Source organism: Culex pipiens, chromosome 3 (assembly GCF_016801865.2).
Source record: "Culex pipiens pallens isolate TS chromosome 3, TS_CPP_V2, whole genome shotgun sequence".
NCBI lineage: Eukaryota > Metazoa > Arthropoda > Insecta > Diptera > Culicidae > Culex > Culex pipiens.
Window position 1 is genome coordinate 122,896,497 of NC_068939.1, and position 12,630 is coordinate 122,909,126.

Genomic DNA, 12,630 nt, shown 5'->3' on the forward strand with positions numbered 1-12,630 from the left:
TGTTCAAAACGTTGTCGGCGTGTTCCAAATGACAGCTTGAAAATTTGCGTTACCTCATTGTTGATGTACCTTGAATCGAAACAGGTCAATGTGAATCAATATTGAGGTAACGTAAACTGTCAAACGAAGGACGCCGATAAGAGTTTCTACTGCTGAATTGGATTAACAAAGTGAAAGAAAACAACAACCGCCGCATATTTAATTTTCGATAGTGAGTTTATTTACAGCAAAACACTGAAATGCGTAGTGTAAATGTATATATCATATATAAAACAAACAAAAAACCATTATTCTCTCTATATTTTATGTTATATGAATTACTCATATATAAAGAGGTAATAAAAACGAATAAAATCTCCAAAACCCCCGTGTCAGTGTTTCACTTCCTTCTCCTCCTTCAAATTGTCGGCGTTTCGCAACAATTTATTCAACCTCTTCCCAATCAGCTTCGGATACTGGTTATGTTTGATCAGAAACTCCTTCGACTGGTGCGTGACGGCCCCGTTGTCCAGCTGGAACTGACACAACGCGTGCAGTGGCCGCAGCAGCTGCTCCCGGTACGAATTGTCCCGCTCCAGCACGCTCAACGCCTCGATGGCCGTTTCCAGCGTGCTCAAACAACCATCGCTAGGTTGGGTTCGGATGACGTAGTTGCTGTTGCCGGTGCTGACCAGCTTGACCTGGCGCATCGTGTGCAGCGCCGTCGAGCAGTGGTAGATGGCCTTGGCCTGGGGCCAGGTACCGTCGATGAGGATCAGGTTGAACGGACCGCTGTCCGAAGCGGCGACCTGTTCGAGTGGGACGGAGCTGGCGCTGGGGTAGAGCAGGAGTGACTTTTCGTCGGCGAGGATGGACTCGAGGTCGGAGTCGAGTTTGGGGAAACGTTTGCCTGGAAGTATGGAGATTGAGAGGGGATTTTGAATAATTATTGTTTGGTTTACGCCTTTGATATGTTAAAACATACGGAATAGGTCAACTTTTTTGACAACTACCCGGACAGGTGGGAATAACAAAACGGAGGTCATTTCAATAACAAGTGCTGGTAGAGTATCTAATTTAGTTATCAGAAAGTCATGATCATCGGTAATGAGAAGAAAAAATAATAACATCTCGAACAGACGGTAATAACTAAATTCATGCTATTTCGATAACAAAAACTGTTCAAATAATAACAAAAAAATATAACAAAGAATTGTTCGAAGAATAACTCAAAACGTTATTAGTCTGTTATTATAATAACAATCCAATAGCAAATAAAATATAACGGCGAATAACAAAACATGTTATAAATAACATAAAATGGTATTGGCCTTGTATTTTCAAATATCAAAAAATGTTTTTCCAAAGCTCGGGATCCTCAACACTTAGACTAAAAATTGTTATTGATCAGATCTTATGAGAGAGTAAGACAATAACAATTCAAAGTATGGAATATGAAAAATCATTCAATCATTGATCGCGTTATTCATGTGATATTCCAATTTAAAAATAACGTTACTTGGTGCCTTCCTCTCATTTATAGCGTGATTCCAACCTACACATGTCTACATGGTTTATGGAACGCCTCTAACGTGATCGCAGCACCAAAGAGGTCATAATGAAAATAAGTTATGAGTAAAAAAAAAACAGACTGCCTACAGACTTTTTGTCAAAATTGTAAATACACCGCCGTGAGGAAATACATTGAGGTTATGTAAATTCAGATCATATTTTAAAATGCTTGTAATTTTAGATAGGAAAGTCAGATCTTGAAAATTTTTGATCCACAGCAAGGTGAGGAAGGCAAAACAATCATCAGTCATAACCTTATTTGTTATTATTTTTTATTGATACTTTAAGTATGGGAACATTTGACCAATTTTACACAACCCAATGTGTTATTTTTTTTATTTTGCAAAATATGGTCAGAACTATGGGAAATTTTTTACGAATTTTGTCAAGGACATTATTTTTTTTTAACTTATTGTAAAAGTGAAAAATTTCTGAATAGGGGCAGCAGTTTTTAAAGCATTCAAAAGCTTCAAATTAGGAAATTGATGCCAAGGGTCCTGATTTTCAGTTCAAAGATCAGAAATCACTCACTCATCACCGAATGAATCTTTGACGACTGGAGCAGGCAACCATTCGCGAGCGAACACTACTCGCTCTCTGCCAGCGGCTTGTTCAATCTCTTCACTCAGCGAAACAATATGATGTTGTGTAAACTACAAAATTGCAAAAAATAATATTGATATCATTGATTTTAGGCAATTTCTTGAATGATCAAAGCTAAACCGATCGCAAAGTATTCTCAGTCAGCATTGAGCGACTTAACGAAATCGGTCTCTCCGAACCATTCGCTGTACTACCCGAGCCAAGGGAGAGTGTTCGGTAGCGATTGGTTTGGAAGTGACAAATGGTAGGAATACATCAGAGCATACAAAGAGACGAGTTGTTCCTTTTAATTCCGCGATATATAGCGGAATTAAAAGGAACAACTCGTCTCTTTGTATTCACAGTAATACATTCTGCTAAAACGCTCAACCAAACCACAACATCAGAGCAGTTCTTCGTCGCTCTAGATTTGTGCTCGCGAGTGACTGAGTCTTTTTGGAGCAATCAGGACCCTTGATTGATGCACACATTTAGTTGATCTTTATCTGTTCTAACCGAAATCAATTAAAAATATCAAAATGTAGTGCAAGAACCTGGCTAAAACAACTGTCCCAATTCGCCCCATGTGTCCCGATACGCCCCAGATGACCGTAATTTAAAAAAAAATCAACAGCTTGATCAAAAATTTTGAGCATAGCGAAATATTTTTATTTATCGCTAGAATTTTCAAACATTTTGGTTATTCGCTCACTTGGATATTTTGCCGGGTCTCTGTTAAATTTCTCAATTTTTGAAATGTTGAACAAAATTTGTAAGCTTTCAGCCAAGCATTTGAAAATATGTAAGATTAAATTGGAACCAAGCAATAAGATTGAAATTTTTTAATTAGCCAATAATAAGAAATAAATAAATATTAAATTCAGTTATTTTCTTGCGCAGAAAACATGTCTCACCAATACCAAATGAAGTTATCGGGACCACTTTTTTGTGTTATTAAATTTTCTTGTAATAATTTTTGAAAACCGAATGATTCATTTTTCTAACAAATCTCTGATATTATATTGTGTTATTATAACAGCAAATCTGGGTTTAATAACAAGTTCTGACCTCCTGGCAATTACAGAACTTGAACTTTTCCAGCTATTTCCACCTACTCGAGTATAATATTATCTCAAAATTTTGGAAGATCTTACGTAAGGCTGTAAAAGGTTCCCGGTCGGCCATTTGTGTTTTTGAAAAAAATTAAATCTTGATTTGGTGTTGAGTGTTCATTTAAAAGAAAAGAAACCAAATGAAAGGTTTAGAAAAAGGGCCAACGATTTTGGCAGCTGTTCATACAAAAATGGTACGTAAATATTCGATAATCTGTAATTTTCTGATCGATTTGGTGTCTTCGGCAAAGTTGTCGGTATTTTAAATTAAATAACTGTTTTTCCCAAAAAAATCAATTTCCCAATATCCATATTTTTTTGATTTTTGAAACTTTTTGATATGTTCTAGGAGACAAAACCGCAACTATTGAGCTATAGAGAAGTATGGACAACAATTTTGCCGCCGAGTTATGATTTAAAAAATGTATTTTTTTTTAAAGAAGAAACCGTGCAGACAATTTCCAATGACACAAAATGGCATCTTTTGTCATAGGGAAGGCCTCTACAAATTTTGAACCAATTAAAAAAAATGAAAATGGTCAAAATTGGCCGATTTCGTAGATAAGATCATGTGCATAAGGTCGAATAAACAATACCTCGAAGGGACACTCATTTGTCTGTTGCTAGTATCAAAGCTACTCGTGTCAAAAAAATCTTCTAGCTTTTATGAGTCAAATTTGCCGCAAAGATTTTCAAAATCTTTGCTTTTATTCTCTTGCGCTGCATTTTTCTGCACCTTGAAACCTCTCAGTACATCACTTATTTGTGGCCAGAATTTTTCGCTTGATGTCGCCATCTTTCTTGAAAATACTCTGGCTTTTCGCTGTTCCCGAACAGACGGTAATAACTAAATTCATGCCATTTCAATAACAAATACTGTTAAAATAACAGAAAGTATTATGGATTCTTAGCATTAGCATTAGCATTTTAGGACGCCCTATCCACGGATGGCTCCACAACGCTTATCCCACTGTTTGGTGTAGTTGTGTTAGACCCTCATCCGGAACAATAATCCAACACGGGAGATACCATGTCTTCATCTTTTGATGAGTGTGTAATACAGCCCAGGGCATAAGGGGGTCCTTGCCGGGTCTAAGCTATCCTTTGGGGAGCGGAAGGAATGTTAGTAAACACCTATCTAAAGTGCGCAAGGATCCCTGCGTCACCTTAGTGGTATAGATGTTTGTAGGGAGGTTTTGGACTCAATGTTAGTAGAAAGGTAGGACCCTAGGATATACCTCGAAAGGTATTGCGGGTTGATAAAAAGTGGTTTATGTTTTATGATATTAAACTCATACAGCCGGCTGTAATGAGTAATGTGGATGATTTAAAGATTTATGATTTATAAGTTTATAATAATAGATTATTATACTCAGTCAGCCTGCTGTACTGAGGAAAATAATGATTTATATATTTTCAATTTTAAGTTTAAGTAGGTTTTAAACTCATACAGCCGGCTGTATCGAGTAAATAGTAAGAGAAAATTTGGTGTTAAATTAAAATCGATTCATTCTTAGACAGCCGGCTGTGGAAAGACTGAATCGCCGGGAAAATATACTGTGCATTTATTAGGGGGAGAGGGGGTAATATGCACCCCCTAAGGGAAAACTGTGATTTCTCAACCATTACAGCATTACTGTGGAAGAATTTTGTTCGATGTTCTAAAACAACTATTATTCTTCGTCATCCATGAGAAAGAAGTCTTAAAAAACCTCAAAATTGTTCGAAAATATCAAATTTCTAAAAACATTTTTGATTCATTTCAAACAACCATGCGGGGCAATATGCACCGCAACAATGGGGCAAAATGCACTACAACAACGGGGCAAAATGCACCACAACATGGGGCAAAATGCACCGAGTAAAAGCAGTTTTCACTAGTCACCACTAGATGACACCGCTGTTTTTACAAAGGAGCTTCACAGCGGTGCATTTTGCCCCGACCACGTTTTTTGCAGAAAATTTAATAAAAATGCATTTTTTGATGTTTTTGGACTCATCTATCTACAGAATTGTGAAGATTATGGCAAAAACTATACACCTCAACACTTACAATAACAATAAATGCTTTTTATAATGTCCAAAAATCATAATGAAAGTTCAATGAAAATTAGATGAAAACACAACATTTTAAAGTTTTGCAAATAACTCAAGCTGTTTTTATACTACGATGCTCAAATTTTTCCAGCATGTTTTAGCAACGTTAAGCTTCCAATTTCTATGATTTTTTCCCCGTAAATTCTTCCAAATACCGAGAAAAGCAGGGGGTGCATTTTGCCCCGGGGGTGCATATTACCCCCTCTCCCCCTATATTCAGCAATATCTACATTGGTGTCTCTAGCCGAACAATTAACCGAAGAAAAGCAAAAAACAAACAAAACGAGGCAAAACGAACGACGACAACGGAAACCTTTCGCGACGAACGCGACGTGAACTGTTAAAATACAAAAGACGCGGCGTATTTCTACTTCAAAATACAAAAATTGAATTTGACACGAATTCGATCTGTGAGTTTTTTTTTTTTTTTTTTTTTCATAAAATTATTTTTATTAGGTCCTTTTTGGTACTGGGACCTGGTTAGGACCGAGTCGGCTTTTGTAATTACATTTGACTTAATAATTACAGAGGATCTTGTGTGTAAATGTTAGTGGGAGGGGAGCCGATTACCCGCGGCCTACTCGGGGTTAGTAGGGAAGGGATTGATGTTAAGGACAAGGCGTGGGAAGGGAAGGGGGATTGTGTAGGGGTCTTGGTTGGCTCTGCTGGCCTTTGCGTTTTGTCCTCAGCCGCAACTCGGTGTCCAGCTGCTGGGGCGATCTTGCTTTGCTTCCGGTGCAACCAGAAACGACGGCTTTGTGCGAAGGCGAGTTATACTAACAGAAGGAAAACTAACTGAAGGAAAACTAACTGGAAGAAAAACTAAATAGATATTTTGGAATCTAAGAGGAACTGATAGATCGGATAGAGAACATCAAGGTCTAGTTGAGATAACGCGTCTCGCATCGGAATTTCTGGTGGTCTTCCTCGGGCCCTGAGGGTATCTTTCAACTTAATTCTGTGAACATGGTGATCTGGACACGCCCATACGAGATGGTCGATGTCCTGATAACCCTGCCCACAGTCGCATAACTTCGTATCACTCATGTTGATACGGTAAAGATGAGCCTTGAACGAGTAATGGTTCGACATAAGGCGGGACATCGTTCTGATGAATCCACGCGTCAAGTCCATTCCCTTGAACCAGGCTTTTCTTTGCACCTTAGGTCGTATGGAATACATCCAACGTCCTTTGGTGTCGTCGTCCCATTGATTTTGCCAATCCAGAAGCGCACGCTGCCTCGGAAAACCGTAGCATTCTTGTAGGCTAATTGGCCTTTCAAAAATGTCTCCACTCTCAGCACCCTTCTTGGCGAGCAAGTCCGCTTTCTCATTACCCGGAATCGAGCAATGAGCGCGGACCCATACCACCGTGATGCTGAAGGACTGAGCCGCCAGGTTGTTTAAAGTCTTGCGTATTTCCGTGAGGAAAAACGCAGACTCCCTGGTCGGCTTCAGAGACCGGATAGCCTCAACAGAGCTAAAGCTATCGGTGAAGATGAAGTAGTGGTCAGGTGGCATGGTCTCGATGATTCGCAGTGCGCAGTAAACCGCGGCTAACTCTGCGACGTAAACCGAACTCGGGTCCTTCAGCTTAAAGAACAGCTGATGAGATTCATGATGAACACCGAAGCCCGTACAGCCGTCGAGCTTGGAGCCATCGGTGAAGAATCTGTTGTTTGGAGGAACATGGCTGTACTTTGATGCGAAGATCGACGGTACAACTCCCCGCAGAAGATGGTTTGGGATACCGCGAGTATCGGCTTTCATGGACGTGTCGAAGCCAATCAGGGTGCTGCTGGTTAACGGAGGCGTGCGCTGTACCGTTGTGCTCGGGCTCCACTCCCACGATGACATAAAGTCATAATATAGAAGCATGCGCCGAGACTCAACGTGAAGGTTCAGCAACGTTTCAAAGTTGTCAATTACCAGTTTATTCCTGTAATCACACCGGATCAGGAACCGGTAAGACAGTTCGTAGTAACGAGTTCGCAGAGGCAACACTCCCGCCAAGACCTCGAGGGTCATGTTGTGAGTTGAGTGCATGCATCCCAAGACAATGCGAAGACTTCGGTACTGTATCCGCTGGAGAACCAACAAGCGTGATTTCGCAGCTGTTTGGAAGCAGAAATTGCCATATTCCAGCACCGAGAGTATCGTTGTCTTGTACAGTCGAAGCAGGTCAGAAGGATGAGCACCCCACCGGTTGCCAGAGACACTGCGCAGAAAATTAGTTCTTTGCAGGCACTTTTGCTTCAGGTAGTTAATGTGCTTCCCCCATGTTCCCTTTTGATCGAAGATGGTACCCATGTACATGAAGTGGTCCGACTGCTCGATAGTCTTTCCCGAGAGAGAAAGATTGAGCTGCGGCGGTTCATGCTTCCCCGTAAAAACGACCAGTTCCGTCTTCTCCGGAGAGAATTCAATACCCTTTCCCACTGCCCAATGGGCCAAGTTGTTCAGAGTATCTTGCAAGGGTTCTAGCAGATCGACTTCTTTCTTGGCAGCGATTGAAACCACTGCGTCATCTGCGTACTGTATAAGGGTGCAGTCTCCGGTCAAGCAATCATCGATGTCGCTGACGTAGAAGTTATACATGGATGGACTAAGGCGTGAGCCTTGTGCCAAACCCATGTAACTTATCCGGGTGATTGCCAGATCACCTTGCACAAAGTGCATGTGTTTTTCTGACAACAGGTTGATGAGGAAGTTGCACATCGTCGGATTGAGACCGCTCCGCCGCAGCTTTACTCCCAACACATCGATGGAGACTGAATCGAATGCACCCTTGATGTCTAGGAAGACAGAAGCCATTTGCTGTTTTTTACCACGGGCTATGTCGATCCCTGTGGCCAGCAAGGCTAGACAGTCGCTTGTTCCCTTGCCTCTCCGGAAGCCATACTGCGTGTCAGACAGCAAGTGCTCTCGTTCCATCCATGGTTCGAGGCGGTCGAGGATCATCTTCTCCAGCAGCTTGCGTAGACACGACAGCAAGCTGATTGGACGATACGAGTTGTGGTCGGACGCCGGCTTACCGGGCTTTTGAATGGCAACCACCCGGACCTGTCGCCATTCGTGTGGAATTATGTTCTGCTCCACCAACGTGTTGAACAGATTCAACAGACGCTGCTTGGCGACGTCCGGAAGATTCTTCAGCAAGCTGAACTTGATCTTGTCCGGACCAGGAGCAGTGTTGTTGCCCGTCAATAGTGCTATGGAGAGCTCTACCATCGAGAAGGGAGGATTAGCATCGCTCCCATCAACAACGTCGAATGATGGTTGTGTCGGCACCGAGTCCGGGCACACCTTCTTGGCGAAATCCAATATCCACTTGTCCGATTTTTCCACACTCTCGTTCGGAACGGAACCTCTACGCATGGCCCTCGCAACGCGCCACAGAGTGCTGATCTGTGAGTTTGTGACCTCTACTGTGAGTCAACTGTGGTATTCGGGAAGAGAAGCACACACACATACAGCCAATCACTCATTCTCTCACAGCGTAATCACGATCATTCGCTTGCTCACACTAACACCATTCAAGACGAGAAACAAAACAAAACATAAAAAGAACGCTCTCACCGGGTCCGGAGCAGTAGCGCCATGCGGGTTTCAAGCTGCAACTTCCTCCGCAATCACGCCGCCAAGTCAAGCTGCTGTTGTTGGCCGCCTTCGTTACACCAGCACCAACACCATCATACACGCCAGCATGTTCTCTCGGCTCTCATGTGCCTTCTTTTCCGGGAAGAGCGAGGAGCCAGGAGCGCGCGGCAAAAAAAACTGTTTCTCTCTGTACTCTGCTTTTTCACAACCATTTTCGCGAGAGAAAATTATAGATACACTAACACCACTAAGTTTTCTCTCTCCGGATGGCGTAGCCCAACAAGTGCTAAAACATGACGCCATTTTCCTCCTGCTCCAAATTGAAACAAAAATCACAAAAAATTGCACTTTTTTCTCAAGAATCACTTGAATTCCACATTATTCGTACGTAGAAACATTTTCCGCGACGGATGGATAACTTTTCACTGTTAAACTTAATATTTTTCACATAGAAATCGTAAAAAAATTATGCCCGTGACAGCACACACGACCGACCCGTAGCAGTGCAGCTCTCTCTCCCAGAAAGTATTATGGATTCTTCTTGAAAAATCCATTTTTGCATAAGAGTTGCATAACAGTTTATGTTATCATAACAAATTTTGTTATTGGTCTGATATTGATTGAAAGCAAAAACAACTTTGGAATAACATTTTTTGTTATGGAAGAATATCTCCAAATCTTATTGGGATGATCGGATTAGTTGTTAAAATAACAAAAAATAATAACAACCCGAGCAGACGGAAATAACTTAGGAATAACATTTGTTGATATTTTTAAATACTGTTCCAATCACATTTTATGTTATTTATAACAAGATTTGTTATTCATCGTTATGATTTTTTTGTTATTGGATTGTTATTTTAATAACAGACTAATAACGTTTTTAGTTATTCTTCGAACAAATCTTTGTTATTATGTTTTGTTATTTTAAAAACTAATCCGATCATCCCAATAACAGTTGGCGGTATTCTTCCATAACAAAAAATGTTATTCCAAAGTTGTTTTGGCTTTCAACCAATATCAGACCAATAACAAATTTTGTTATGATAACATAAACTGTTATTCAACTCTTATGTGAAAATTGATGTTTTAACACAGGGGTGACCAAAGTATGGCCCGCGGGCCAAACGTGGCCCGCGAGGTGATTTTTTGTGGCCCGCGGACCCATTTTGAATAATCATGTAAAATGGCCCGTTGTACTCTTGTAAAGTGATTTTATATTTTTTCAAAATTAAGGTATTTCAAAATTTTTGCTAATCTTTTTATTTTTTGTTGATAATGTGTGATAATAGTGAAACTTGTAAATATTCATCAAACATTTTTGTAAATTCAGGCTTTCATGACTTAGGCAGACTAAAGGAAGAAATATTGCTGTTGCAAGTCTGGAAAAATTGACTGGAAAAATCACGGACAAAAATATTATTTCAAAAAATTTCAAAATAAAATGCATTCCTCTGCGTTTAGAATCATTTTGAGCATGCTCTGGTTTATGAAAAAAATATGTTAGTGAATTTTCGATGAATAAATGTATTTTGGCTTAAATGATTTTTGCTGAATCTTACATTTTTTGAAAATAATTATTGCAATTCAACTTTACGGGTGCTTAAAACATGTTCTAACATTTTTTTCGTTGAAATGTTGAAATTGTGGCTTTCAAACGATTTTTTATTATTCACACTAAATCTAAAGATAAAATTACGCCACTACATTAATAAGGCAGATTACATGTCGCTATTTTCGAAATATAAAAAAAAACTTTAAGATTGTATTGCGAACACAAGTAAATTCAGATAAAAACATTTTTTTTTTCAAATACAAAAAACAATAAAATCGACAATACCTATAGAAAAATGCCATAATATGTTTTCTATTATTTTTAATTAACGAAAACTTTGAACAAATACAAAAAAAACTTCAGATGATAGATGTATTTTCCAGCCTAATACATTAAAATAACGTAATTTTTTTTTAAATATCTTATTTGGCCCGCAAGCTCATTTGAGCTTCAAATTTGGCCCGGCCTCCAAAAACTTTGAGCATCCCTGTTTTAACAAGATTCCATAACACTTTCTGTTATTTTAACAGTATTTGTTATTGAAATGGCATGAATTTTGTTATTACCGTCTGCCCGGGAAAGATTTGTTCGAAGAATAACTAAAAATGTTATTAGTCTGTTATTAGAATAACAATTCAATAACAAACAAATCATAACGGCGAATAACAATTCTTGTTATAAATAACATAAAATGTTATTGGCCTAGTAGGGGAACAGTATCTAATTCCAGCATGCCTCTAATGTTGGCAGATCAGAACATTGACATTCAATTAGAAAAAAAAGCGTTTTCAACTGAAATCGAGTGATAAATAGCTCAATGAGAAGTAAGCAAGCAAGTTTCTATCAAAAGTTTTGCAAAATTAGTTGTTTAAATAGTGAATATCAGCAAATTGGATGGAGTTAGGAGCGAGTGCTTAACCTGCCAAACATACGAGAATTTCCCCTATTTTTAAATATAATAAAATGTTTTCTCCACGTTATTTCCGTCTGCTCGGGTTTGCTATGAATAAATTTCAAATAACATACACAGAAAAAAAAATCATGGTAATATTACATCTGGGAAGGGGTACATCTTTTATGTCAGAAAAAAGGTGTAATTGTACCTCTGAAAATGTGTAATTTTACCACTTTTCTGGTGTAATGTCACTTTTTCAGTCTGAATTGAGGTAAAATTACATCATAAAAGAGGTAATATTCAACCTTCCAAAATAAAAGCTTCCAAATTTACATTATTTTTTTCTGTTTATCATAAACATTGAAAAATATAAAAAAGTACTATTTTTCAGAAGCAATATTACAATGATTTTTTAACTGTGTAATCTTCAACAAAATTATAAGTTGCATACCTTTATAAATGAGACACTTCCCTGGGGCCAGCCCGACGGAAAGCATCGGTGCCGTCCGCAGGGATCGCTTCTCTTCGGCCGGATGCTGCAGGATGATGATTCGCCCCCGCGGCTCAAGCGGCTTTGGAGGCAACGCCGAACACCAGCACACCTGAACGGGACGTCTAAAATTGTATTAGAATTGTTTTAGTGTTACAGAAGATAGTAAGATTTGAAAATACTCACTCGCACTTTTTGCACAGCTCGCGCATTGTCGGGGGATCGGCCGGAATGTTGGCCAGATCGGCCCAGGTGACTTCCTCTAAGCTGGTCATTGTCTTAAAATGCGCAAATCTAGTATATAAATTTGGTAAAATAATTTAAGTGTTCCTGAGCACGGTTCTCGCGATCGGCACTGCTAAGTTGTTTGTTATGATGTTTTGTTTATGTTTTTGTTAACCATGCCGCATTGACGTTTCCCAGCAATGACAGACCGTCTGCGCGAATAATGATATTTTACCACAGGGCAAAGATGGTTTGAGTCTATGCTAGGGTTCTGAGTTTTGTTAGCTATAATTTATAGCGAGATTAGTTTAACTACGAATGTAGGCAACTAATTTGAAATGTAATTAGATGGTGTTGGTTGTTGCCGTTAACTGCCCAGACGGAAAAGGGGGGCGCCTGGCGGGCGTTTTGTCTTGGGCGCTGCACTTAGCTGCGCAAGACGTCTGGCAGATTTTCCCCCCGACTGGCCCAAGAATGTTGCCAGAATTCTGGCGAATATGCAACAAACCGGTCGTGCACGGTT

The 12,630-nt window shown here is 39.6% G+C and overlaps 1 protein-coding gene across 1 annotated transcript; it reads right to left on the reverse strand.

Annotated features, from left to right (window-relative positions):
* Window positions 1–28: 28 nt before the first annotated feature.
* LOC120423274 (tRNA-uridine aminocarboxypropyltransferase 2) lies at window positions 29–12,271 on the reverse strand. Its single transcript, XM_039587014.2, has 3 exons — window positions 12,069–12,271; window positions 11,844–12,007; window positions 29–889 (listed from the first exon to the last, which is right to left on the reverse strand). Exons 1-3 carry the CDS (start codon window positions 12,155–12,157, stop codon window positions 372–374), a joined length of 771 nt encoding a protein of 256 aa, XP_039442948.1. The 5' UTR covers window positions 12,158–12,271; the 3' UTR covers window positions 29–371.
* Window positions 12,272–12,630: the final 359 nt, after the last annotated feature.